We start from the raw sequence: 13,582 nt of genomic DNA on the forward strand, positions 1-13,582 counted from the left end.
AGGGCTAATGCTCTATTCACTGCACCACTTAGTTGCCCCTTCAAAACAATTCTTTAAAGCCTGGTAAGCTACAGAGCAAATTTAGCAATTATGTATTGACTTCTTGATGTTGGAAAGTGTTCTTGAGTGAGCATCATGAGATTTATAGTCTATCCTATATGGCTGCTAACTATATGGCTTTGGGCAAGTGTCTTCTATGCCTCCATTTCCTCATATGCAAATTGGGAGATTAAACTTCACAATTTTGGAATTCTAATTTTATGATGAAAACACAGCATAAATATCTGCCAAGCAACCAAACATGGAGCATTCAACCTCTTGAAGTATTCACTGGGACACAACTAGCTTAAGGTTTAAAAGGCTGAACATGATCCAGCAGCTATTAGCAGATACCATACCTTTGGATTTTCCTAAGGCTGCATGGACAAAAACATACAAATATTAGTGTCAAAGAAACTAAATCTTTCTCTGGGTGAGAAGGCTATCCCCCAATAAAGGAGCCCCTGTCAAGAATATAAGTATATAATATGCCCCTTTACTCACTTAACTTTGTACTTTTTATGTAGTCAAAATTTGTTTGCCATTGGCAATGGTGAAAATATCCCATAAATCAATACAGATTCTTGTTGAGACAGTGTGGTTATGATGGGGATGCAGGAGGAAAGGGGAGATGGTTTAGCAGGAAGAGCTATGTACTTTTAAATGAATTGACTTTGTAAATTTTCCTTTAATTTAGATCAAAGTCAGATAGAGAAGTGTGAATGAAGACTGATTCATGTATCTCCCTGACCAAAAATTCATTTATTTAAAAAAATTAATTCATAAGGAAAGAAATACCATTGTGTGCCTTCACACAATTGTGTGTAACTCCAATACCCCCAATTTGGGGCATCAATAAAGGAGAAAGGAAGAAAAGACACACACTTACCATTTTTACATTCAAGCCAAGAACTCCCCTTTCCCAAAAGAAACATTCAAATATATTGAGAACAGCGAAACATACTTTCAATATTTAAAACTTAAGACTATTTGACTATAAATGGAATTGTGGATGGGAATAGCATCTGGGGCACAGATTACCTTAGAGAATTTTTGTTTGGCATGCCTACCATAGTGGGAAAAATATTGTAGATGTGTGATTTCCAAAAAGAGAGAGAATTAAATTAGGATGGGAATTTTTGCCCAATTATGTATTTGCCTTAATTTTTTTTTCTCCTGGAAGGCAGGGATAAGGATTAGTAATATCATATTCTGGCCATGTCTAAGTAAACTTCAAAATTGGAAGAATATGAACAATTCTACTATAGAATATTCCAAATCTATACCCTTGACTCTTACTGACGGTAAGTTTTGATCAGTTTTGAGGTATGTTGTAGAAAGAATTCCTAATCAGGCCTGGATAGAATTAGATTACTACTGAGGTACACATATCCAAACTGGGGTCTCTGTTCATCATAAACAATACATTATTTTCCACCTTCCTACTTGTACTAATGCTCTCCTTGCCAAATGCCTATACTACTACTTTGGAGATATTTATTTGTACTTATTCTCTCCATATACACATATGTATATATATATATGCACATAAATATATGCTCATGTTTATTCTATATATACATATATACAAATATCAATATAGCTAAACATAAGGTTTTGTTACTTATATAAATATAAACATATATATGTATGTACCTATATTTATTGTCTCCCCTATTAGACTGCAAATAAGTTTAATATGAATAGGGATAATTTCATTCTTTGTACCCTTATTTGTATCTTCAGTGCCTAATAGTAAGCTAACTGGTTTATAGTAGTTACTTTAATAAATACATGTCGATTGATTAATTTATTGATTTAAGAGTGAGGCACAGATAGATATACATTGTTCCTTAGTAAATAACACACGTATATTATTTACATATATACATACATGTGTATATACACATATATGTTTGTTATTCAGTCATTTAGTCATGTTCAACTCTTTGTGACTCAGTGGACCATACTGTCCATGGGATTTTCTTGGCAAAGATACTGGAGTGGTTTGTCATTTTCTTCTCCATTGGATTAAAAGAAATTAAATGACTTGTCCAAGGTCATATAGCCAGCCAAAAAGGCTGGATTTGAACTCAGGTCTTTCTTACTTCAGGCTGAGCATTCTAGCCACTGATATATATGTATGTGCATATGTGTGTATATATATACATATATATGTAAATGTATATAGATATACACATATGAAAATATGCTCTTACCATGGCAAAAACTAGAAAAGATTCTTGAAGTTCTCTTAAGAAATAAACTTTCTGATAGGCAAATTTCCCTGCATTATTCATTGAGAAACCCTAATCCCAAAGATTTCAGATTCAGAATTCAATGTTATCTTGAATACTATGACACCAATTACAAATTTCATTGTTTCTCCATCTACTCTGATTCTGACTATAAAAAGAGCTATGCTGTATTTATAAGAGCATTCCACTTCATAACATCATTTCTGATAATGCTTTGGTTATAAACTGTGTTGATTCAATCAAATCCTTTAAATAAGAAAAAATATATATGCATATGTTTATATGCATATATATATATATATATATATATATATATATACACGTGTATATGGAGAGAAACTACTTCAAAGTTGATATTAACAAATAGCTACAAAAGTCAATGGTTTTTGACTGTCCTTGCCATTCCCCTAAACTAATTCTCACTCAATTAGGTATAGGATAAATTTTTCTGAACTTTCTTAAAATCTGTGGAGCATCAGTTATGAAATATTTTTTCTTGGGATATTTAAATGTCCATTTCCTGAAAATAACAAATCTATCAGTGTAAAAGATATTGTAATAGCTGTATAAGAAGGACATTTTGAATAGGCAGCCATCAGCCTTTTAAATGATATAGTACAATATTTTTAACTGAATCAAATTTTTTTTGATAATGACAATAATATGCGCAATTTAGTTAGTGGGTATTGAGTATTTTGAAATGCATATCATAAAGGTAAAAACTTCAAAACCATTGACATTAAAGAAGACATCAATATAGTACAAATGATTCTAACTTGCTAGTGAAATTTAATTGTTGGAAGAAAATTGAATTTGAAACTCATTTAATAATGAATACCTATGAATTTTTGATACAGGTTTTTGGTGTACCTTTGGATCACAGCTATCCAAAAACATATATTTATATATTTAAAACATCCAAATGTATGCTAGACATGGGAAGATTTAAAAAGAAAAAGCCAGGGCATGGATTGTACTCAATTAGTCAGAATTGTACTTTTATTTACATTTAAATAAAATTCTTAAGCAATTAAGAATTTACTTTACATGAAATAATAATTCGCTTATATGTAGTGAAACCTCATAGACAGGATGGAAGATTGACACAAGAAACCATAAATCAGAATAAGTATTAGAATGACACTTGAAAGATTTCCAGCACTAGATGTATCTAGTTCCAGAGAACTCTAGTAGTGGTAAAAGTAACCTAGTGATTGTTTATTATTTCTTCACTGTTTCTTTCCTATTGATAGTTAGTGAACTGTTAGTCCCCCAGCTATAAGATGATCCAAATGTTTTGCCAGAGGAACCAAACCTACTGAGGATCAGAGGGCAGGAGAAGTAGACTGACTAGATTAAAAGACACAAGGAGTAAATGTGAACCTGGGCTCTAACTCCAGGTCTAGATTCTTCCCAGAATGTCTTCTGAGACTTTGATCAGGTTGTAGGTGCTCTAGACAAAGATTATTAATAATTTTTATCTATATTTTTAGATTTTATTTAGAGCATTTTAAAGTCCAATCATGAAAATGGGACTAAAAGATCAATTCCCTAACAATAACTACTATTTCACATTTACACAAATATCAGAAACTCTTCCCTGAGATAACTAAAACACTATAGATTTCTAATACTTTCCCAGGTTATTCTCTAATTATACCACATCTCATTCTTAACAGGAAGGGAAAATAAATAACTTCGAAATCTCTTAGATGAATTCCAAGGTCTCCAGTTAAGTCTGTCTGGTCACTTTGGAAAAGAAAGGTTTCCTTTTTCTCTAGGAAAAAGAGACTCCAGGCTTCCTATCTGGCCTTCTCTATCATCATATGGAAAATCCAGCTAATAGATAGAGGAGATCATCTTTATCTTAAGGTTTATATCTTTTTAAAAATAATTCATAGTGATATGCCTTTCTTTTTTTCATTGAATTTCTTGACTATTAATTGATTTATTGTTAATTCTAGTTTTTTTTTTTTTAATTTGCTGGCATATAGTGGCTACGCTATTAATTAGAGTATAACCAGACAGAATGTTATGCCAACTTGTAAATGGAAATACTAAAGAATATAAAGATTTCTCAGCATGTTTCAGTCTCATTATAAAAATTGGTTAGGTGATGGGGCATGAATCCCAAATAAATTCTGTAAAACATATATAATAAGAATATTCCTTATCATCCAAAATAATGAATAAAAGAAATATGAGCAAAAGACATAAAACCAAAAAAATCCCTTAATAATGATTTTGTCAAATAAGTAGATAATAGAAACAATAAAAGTTTACATTAAAGATGCTACTAATAATGAAATCAGTTAACAAATCATTTTGTATGTAATTTCTCAGAGTAAATTTTACATCTATGAAAATCATAATTAGTATTATTAGTAGATTAATAGAAAACTGCAATTAAAATATAAGATAACAAGCAAATTAACAACCCATAAATAAGTACAAATAAGAAATCCAGAAAAATAGAGGAGATATCATAAAGTAAAGACTATTTTTTTAAGAAAATCAATAAACTTTTAGCTAATTTGATCCAGGGAGGCAGGAAATCAAATTACCAAAATAAAAAAAAAAATGAAAATGAATTCACAAGAACTAGTGAGGAAAAACAAAACATTGTGACACACCTTTCTAATGGAGATACCCACCTACTCTGGGCTCCCCTATTTGGGGGATTGTGGGAAGCAATAAAAATTTCTAATTATTTAGATCTTACTAATAGTGCTTTGAAGAAGCAACTGCTTGGTTCATATCAACTTCTGGCTTAAAAAGAGAGGGTTGTAAGTGTGTGTGTGTGTGTGTGTGTGTGTGTGTGTGTGTGTGTGTGTGTGTTTAATCCTGGCTGTTCACTAGGGATAAGACATGCAGGGATAAGAGATGCAAATTGTTGCTTTTAAACCTAACTATTGACTAGTATAGATAATGCAGAACTCTACATAAGTTTTAAATGGGAGATTCACTTTTTTTGTTTTTGTTTTTTGGTTGTTTTTTATCCTAACTGTTGACTAGTATGGATGATAAAGAATTCTATATAAGGTTTTAGCCCAGTTTTATTAAATTATGTTTTTAGGAATTCAACAGACATTTGGATGTCTTTTAGCTGCTGTTAAGTTCTATAAACTTTCAATGAAACCGCATCTCTCTTATATCTCCCTCCCCACTTGCTTTTCCAAGGACTGAGATAGAAATATCTGATCATACCCATCCTTCTTGTAAAACTCCAACATCATATTATCAGTAGCCACACTGAGGGGTCGCCGGGCTGGCTCAGGCTGTCGTTGATCAGCAGGATCCATATCAGGAGATGGCACTGAGCTGTAATTGGCATTGTGGTTCACATGTATAGGGCTCCCATAATTACCTGTTACATTGAACTCTATGTCTGCCAGAGAAGAAAGAATGGGTATGTAAAGCCTCATGTTCTATAGCTACCTCTCCCCACCCCCACACCTTCTCATTGGTGAAGGCAAGAGATATTTTCCCCTCTTGATTTCCCAAACAGAAAGTCCATCTCACCCATTCCCCATGCCACTAACTTTAGCCTTGCAATTCCATTCTTTCTGATAGGAATTTACTCACCAACTTCCCAAAGCCCACACAGTTACAGTTTTCTATCTTTCCATTCCCACTTTCTTCTTCATATTTTTGGTCAACATCCCTACCCCTAACCTCTTTCCATTTTCCATTCTTTGCCATCAATAACACTCTTAGGATAATCAATAATTTATCTCTCAGATGGTGATATAAAAAGTAGAAATAATATGAATTAAGTTTTTCAATGTTAGATTAATATGAGAGCTAGCAAGCTCAGTGTCTGATATCCATGTGGACCACTCTTAACTTTAGCAATACTATCTAATGAGGACAAAAGTATGATTACAAAGTAATGTTATTAACTTGGCAACAAGAATAAGATTTAGAATTAGCAAGATTATAATTCCAGTTATCTTGGTTGGTATAAGGTGACAATGAATTCAATAAATATTAATTAAGTGCTTACTATGTGCAGACACAGTGCTAAATACTAAGGATTGTAAGATTTAAAAAAAAAAAGAGAGACAGTATCCACCCTCAAGAAAATTACTTTCTCTTGTGAAAAACAATAAATACACATATAAATAAATATTAAATATATACAAATTAAATACAAGGTAACTTTTGATGGGGAGTAGGAGGGTACTATTATCTTACAAGAACAAGCTTTACTTAGGAAGTGATACCTAAGCTTGACCTTAAAAGAAGCTAGATATTCTAAGGGACAGAAGTGAGGAGGGGATCATAATAAGTTTTGTGGGACAGCTTGTGATATGTTATGGGCCAGAACTCTGTACTTAAAACAAAGATTCTTACAAGGTGCTAACTCAGTGGAATTGATAAAGACAATGGTTATCTAGTTTAGCATGGTGATTAATAGTTCTCTAAGTTCAGTATGATTGATTTAATCTTACAACAAATAATGGTTTCCTAGTGATATAATGATTGGCTTATACTCAGCATGATGAATGGATTTAACTGTAATAGAGCATATAAGCTGGGACAAACTCAGCCAGGGCAGGAACCCAGAGACACATTCATTCCATAGTCCACCTTTGTGGTGGCTGGAGGCTGAAGCACAAGCCCTTGGACTCAGAGCCAGATTCATTCACTTCATCTCACACCACTGGGCTCCAGGCAAGGAAACTAGACTGTGAAGGAGATAATAAAGGATTTGGACTTTATCCCTGGCTATTCTCGTGGTGATTACTGAACTGAAACAAAGACTGGTCCAGAGACCTCCAGACAACCAACAAGAACATTACAATGAGATATGATGGGATGGGGAACTTAGGATGATGGGAGGGGAACTTTAATAAGGTAAAAGTACCTATAAACTTCAGTTCCTATAAATGCAGTGTAGTGAAATAGAAAATATACTAGATTTTTTAAAACTCAAAGATTTGTTTTTTGTTCTGCTACTGTGACTTTAGCAAAGTCACTTTCCTCTTTTGGTCCTCAGTTTTTTCATTTGTTAAATGAAATGATCAGTTTGGACTAGATCATGTCTAAAAATGACCTTTCTGATAAACCTGAAAGTGGGCATGATATAGAAAATGCTTGAGGTAGCAATGCATCATTTTCACTGGCCTTAGCAGTGATTCTTATTTTGTCCTAAACTTCTTGTCTCCTATTGCTGCCCACCAGACGCTAGCCTTCACAAACTAGCATCACCCACTACATACCCCCAGGGAAGAACCATTCAGCATGTTGGATGATAGGCTCAATGATTCCAACGATCTGCAGAGAAACTGTGGTCATCATCTCAGTAATATTCCTAAAACATACAACAGAATGTCATGGACAAAGGAAGGCAGGGATGTCTTGGGAGCTCCAAGAAGCATTACTTATACCAAAGGCAAAGAATCTTTGGTCAAGACTATGTCTGAGAAGACAAGGTGTTAGGAAGAGCCTTGCAAAAGTTTTCTGTTTACTTTGCTAGGTCTCTTGCCCCTACCGTGGAGGCTTACTACTATCTTGATACCCAAGCTAACTTAGTACTTATTTCTATTTTATCACCAGGCTCATCCTGAACTGAGGATGTCAACAGAGGTGGGAGAGATGGAGAAGGGCCGTGCTTCAAGAGCATGTGGTATCCCTTTCTTGTGAACAAAATAATATTTTGCATGAGAGGACTGCAAAGGCTTGGAATATGAGCACTGCTGGTAATTGCTTTACATTTACCTGTTATTCCCCTCCCTAATATCACTCTTAACTCCTTGTGCTTTACTTACCCATCTGCTTGTGGCCACAACAAGTTGGGTCCTAGTACAATAGCCATATTACTGGGGGTCATCTTGTTTGTGTCTTGAAATTCTGACAATTTAGCTAAAAATTTGATCAAGTATCTGAAAGGAAATTAAAAGATATTTGCTGAAAAAAAAAAGCAGGATGCCTGGGTAGAGATTTTGTTCTGTATAGCTCAAGTAAACAAAACTCATATCACACACTTACACAAAACCTGAAGAAGTCCATCTTAATAATTTTCTTTTGCAACTTAATGGCATTATAAAATGCTTTGCTAATCCTAAAATGCTATGTGAATGTAAATTATCGTCATTGTCCTCAAGTCTTTGGGCTAACTTATTCCTGCAATATTCTTTTTGCCAGAAAAAGACATACTTAGATCCCAGTAAGATACCTGCATCTGTTTTAAATAAATACCCTCTCTAAGAAACCTTTCACTATTCTCAAAGATCTATTATATGATACCTAAGGAAAATCTTATCACATTACAGAAAAACCATTTTCCCTTTTTCCTTTTACAGTGGCATTTGTATTCTATTAGGGTCAGACATAGTTAAAAGGAGGAAGAGATAAATCCATGCATAGAAAAATATCTTTTCTCTACAGGACAAGCTTAATAGATATGTGAGTATAGAAATCTGATAGATCAAAGAAGGACTGTGATAAATGTGTTATATGTGTTTGAAGTTCCTAGTTTCCACATAATCAATTATAAGCACTTTGAGGGAAAAGTAGTGGCTGGGAAAAGATATTTAAAAAGAAAAAAAAGGAATTTGCTTCATTCACTATTAAAAATTACTCTTAAGCCAACCAAAAACCATCTTATGTAATTATGCTGATTATGCTTCAATACAACACACGAATGTATCTGTACACACAATAATTTTTTTATATATTTATATATATATATATATTTATTTAATAGCCTTTTATTTACAGGTTATATGTATGGGTAACTTTACAGCATTAACAATTGCCAAACCTCTTGTTCCAATTTTTCACTTCTTACCCTCCACCCCCTCCCCCAGATCTAATATAAATTAGATACACAATAAGTATACATGACCAAACCATTATTTTGCTGTACAAAAAGAATCAGACTCTGAAATATTGTACAATTAGCTTGTGAAGGAAATCAAAAATGCAGGTGGGCATAAATATAGGGATTGGGAATTCAATGTAATGGTTTTTAGTCATCACCCAGAGTTCTTTCTCTGGGCATAGCTGGTTCAGTTCATTACTGCTCCATTGGAAATGATTTGGTTGTTCTCATTGCTGAGGATGGCCAGGTCCATCAGAACTGGTCATCATATAGTATTGTTGTTGAAGTATATAATGATCTGGTCCTGCTCATTTTACTCAGCATCAGTTCGTACACACAATAATGTTGATGTCTCCAAACAATTCAAGATAGGACATTGTTTAACCATAATCCAGCTAATGGATCAGAGGACATCCATAAAGATTACACAGTAGATGGAGGAACATTAGATGGGGGAAAAATTCAAGAGTGGCAGTAAGAAACTCTTGTAAAAATCACAGAATTTATAAATAGGTAACAATATGTTAATATGTAGAATTAATGATACAGGGACTAAATTCCAAAAAGTAGAATCAAGAACTCAATGATGATATTCCTCATTGAGTTCTTGATTCTTTCTTTTTGGAATTCAGTTATGAATTCCAAAATTTCATCCCTTATGAAAAGTGAGAATCACACTAAGGTCACAATCATTGTTTGCCTTCAACTTTTACTCCTGAGCAATGATTCTGCTACTAATACTCAGGAAAGAAAAATCTAATAATAGAGTTCTCAATGATTCACAGGTTTTTTTTTTTATAAATTATTTTCACAATATCCCTGGGAAATAAGAATAATATGCAGGACAAGATGGGAGCCCATTCTTCTTGTTGGGAAAAATGTGCCAAATATAAATAAATATATTTAGAAATACAAATATAAATAGATCTAGACAATTTTAAAAAGGGGACAGCTAATTGGAGATAATCTTGACATTAAACAGAGACCTGTTAAGTGTCTACATTCCCTGACAACTGTTTTCAAGTAAATTCCTGAATAGAAACTACATTTTTGATCAATAGTTTCTAGAAAAGACAAAGTTCCTAAAGCAAAGATTCAGAAAAAGAAAGGGAATGGACACATATTCAGTCTAGTCAATGTATAATGACTATACTGTATGCTTCTGCAAGTACAAAAGCAACAAAGTTCAACAAGTTATTGCTAATGAAGTCACTTGAGTGTTCAGGTAAATTACAATGAGTCAAGGGGCGCTTGGGTAAAAACAATGACATTTGAAGTAGTTGTGAGTAGTGATAGACTCTGGGTTAGTCTTGAAGGGACTTATTGAAAACAACTACTGTTAAAATTCATCATGCAACAGTCATCAAGACATGTCTTTTCATGATAACATGCAATGTAAACAAATGTTAAATGCTTATCAGATTACTAATAGAGAGAAACTATTGATCGTGGGGATACTGGGTCACAGAAAAAGGAATCCATTTAGCTTATAACTTCTACGGAAGACCAGAAATAAGAAAATGAATAATAATAAAGTGCTTTCCATTCCACTTACCTGATGTTATTATGATTGGCCTTAGGAAGTTTTTCGCATGTATTCCACAGGGCCTGAAGCATTTTATCTTGATCCTGTATGCTGGAAGATTAAAATGAAAAGCTGTTGGCTAAGAATGAATGAAACCTACCAATCTAACTGTCAAGGGGATTTAGTTTCATTAAACATTCTTCCAACTCCATTCCTTGATGATCATTCAATGCCAGTTCAAACTGACTTTTACTAATCAGTCTGCTTTCCAGTATCTTTAACAGTACAACCATCCTATATATAGAGGTGGCCTTAATTGTTGGAGAGTCTTTTCTCCTGTGAAGCTCAAATCTGCCTCCCTGCATTTTCCACCTATTATTTCTAGTTCTATTCACTTGGATCTAGACTAATTACTCATCAAAATGAAAATTCTTCAAATATCTGTGGAGAATATTCATATCCTTAAGTCTTCTCTATTTAGACTAAACATTTATTAAAACAGGTAAGAATGGGAAACAGGTGAGAGAGGTGGTACCAGTGAGGATACCAGATCTAATATTGAAAAAAGACCAATCAATTTTTACATCATTCTTCATGGAAAAATGAGAGCTTCAATTATTTATTACCCTTCTACACTCATTTTTGTGTTTGCATCTTATAAATAACTCAAAATACTTTTGCTTTTATTTCTTTAAAATCACACAGTCCTAGCTTTTCCAAAAGGAAGCATAATGGAGAAGCCAGTCTCAGAATCAAAAAGATCTATGTTCAGCCAATAGCATATATGACCTGTGGGCTCTTAAGCAAAACATTTAATTTCTCATTGTTCAAGCAACTATAAAATCATTGGCTCAGTTGTTTAAAATACAATTTCATTTTTTTCAATAAACAAAAACAGATTTTTGTTCTCTGCTGCAAAAAATGTTCCCCTATTTTTTTTTTAAGATGAGGGTTTTGTTGCATTAGTTAAAAAAAAAAAAGATTCCATGTTGTCCATGTTAAAAAATACCTTATCACTTCTTTGTCAGGTATAGGAGAGGTTTATAGCATATGTTAGCCTTGGTCCTCTGGAATTATGGTTAAATCATTGCACTAATATGAATTAAAGCTTTTAAAATTGTTTACTTTCATATTATGGTTGTTTTAACCATTTTCCTTGATCTCCTCACTTTAGACTTCATCAATTCCCAGATTTCCAGGAAACTTCATTTTGTAATTTCTTATGACACAATAATATTCTACTACATACTTGTTCAGCCATTCCCCAATTGTTAGGGACCTCCTTAGTTTCCAAGTCTTTGTCATCACAAAAAAGCAGCTAAAATTTGTTGGTACTGATGTGATATAACATTTGAGTTCCCCTGATTTTAGGGAGAAGGGCTTCTGTTCTAAGTCAGTGATCCTCAGAGACTTCTCACACTTCCAATCTAAGAACAACAATCTGTCTGATTGTAAACAGAGCACTCCTCAATTCATTGCTAAATGATAATCTGGTCAGTAAGAACCAAATTCCGGAGTCAATCCTCAATTCATTGTTGACTCCAAATTCTGGAGACCATTTCTCTGGACCACAGAATTAGCATGTCAATGATAGAAAGTTAGATAAAGGGGTCTCCTTTCTCTTGGGACTTTGCTAGTTTCGTTGGGAACTTAGCTCATTTGTAATTGGCATTACAATTATAATAAACTTTGCCCCTTGACTAGGAAATGTGTTCAGGACTGCAAATTCTTTTGAGACACCTCATCACACCAGTCTGTGACCCCAAACTTTTGGGGTTCCCTTTCACAATCTCAATATTTGGTGGCCCAGTATGGGTAGAATCTGGCTTCTCCTGACTTGATTCCCTCCTTGTCAAGGTAAGGCCCCCTATTTTTTCTCTGACAATCCTATAGCAGGACACCACAAGCCCCTGGGAGAAGGCTTGATAGAGTTGTCATGAGTTTTCTTTGACTGGGGATGCCCAGACTGGGAAATATTTACAATTTTTGACAAAATTCCTAAGGAACCTTTGCCACCCTTTCACCTTCTCTGGGAATGCCAAAGAAGAGAGAAATGCTACAGGATAGCTTTTGGCAAAATTTTATGGCTTTTGGCAAAGATGGGATGATCCTCTTTCATGTCATTTTGTCTGTGTTCATGTCTGTGCAGAATGTCTATGTCATGTTTGTTCTGTGAACTAGATTTTGTTACATGAAAAGATTTAAAACTCAACCAACAGCAACAACAACACCCCCCCCCCCCCTCCATGCTGCAGTTAAAATTCTGGGAAAACTTCTTTAAAAGTCTAATTTTTTTTCTGTAGACTTCAGCTCTGGCCAAGCTGGGGGCTACACACAAAAAAGTTATCTAATTAAAATTAAAATAAGTCTTTACAGATTCTCAAAAGTTTTGAGAGAAAAACATCTTCACAAACTCAAACTTTTGAAAGTAGTGATTAAGAAATTTGGCAATTAGTCCTTTTAGGATTGCAACACATGTTCCTGAAACATTGGGGATAATTCCAGGAATTTACCCCATTCTGAAAGAAAAGAAAAGGAAAAATAGACCAGGTAAATAGCAGCTTTTTACTAACTCTTTCTTGACTCCTATTCTTGTTCAGAGTCGCCCTTCTGTTTCTATGGGAAAGCACCTCAGAAGGTATTAAGGGACTCTCTCCACTCCATTCCCCAGAGTGGTTCTCAGTGTATTTTAGTAGTGGGATTGCTAACAAGATCAATATAGCCCAAGTCCCTCTGTTTGCTAACCTCTCTCATCTCAAATCAGATTAAAACTCAAATTCTGCTTCATCTGTATAAATAGGAGAAGCACCTGTGGGAACCCCACACAACTTTGCCCAAACATCTCTCCAACTCAGTTTTGGGGGAGTCTGGGTAAGGCCATTGGGTCAACATTCCCTGAGCCCTAGGACCTGAAATTACCATCAAAGGGAT

The 13,582-nt window shown here is 34.1% G+C and overlaps 1 protein-coding gene across 4 annotated transcripts in view; it reads right to left on the minus strand.

Annotated features, from left to right (window-relative positions):
* The window catches only part of ARHGAP44 (Rho GTPase activating protein 44), a 148,060-nt gene that overhangs the window by 23,749 nt on the left and 110,729 nt on the right, over positions 1-13,582 (minus strand). For 3 of the 4 annotated variants that reach the window (XM_031965518.1, XM_031965522.1, XM_031965520.1), the window contains 5 exons: positions 10,682-10,762; positions 8,072-8,185; positions 7,523-7,614; positions 5,505-5,685; positions 399-416 (listed from right to left, as the gene is read on the minus strand). In XM_031965518.1, coding sequence (XP_031821378.1) covers positions 399-416; positions 5,505-5,685; positions 7,523-7,614; positions 8,072-8,185; positions 10,682-10,762 — 486 coding nt within the window. The remainder of the gene's footprint in view (positions 1-398; positions 417-5,504; positions 5,686-7,522; positions 7,615-8,071; positions 8,186-10,681; positions 10,763-13,582) is intronic. The other variant, XM_031965519.1, reaches the window with a different exon arrangement.

The sequence above is a fragment of the Sarcophilus harrisii genome, chromosome 4, assembly GCF_902635505.1.
Source record: "Sarcophilus harrisii chromosome 4, mSarHar1.11, whole genome shotgun sequence".
NCBI classification, from domain to species: domain Eukaryota; kingdom Metazoa; phylum Chordata; class Mammalia; order Dasyuromorphia; family Dasyuridae; genus Sarcophilus; species Sarcophilus harrisii.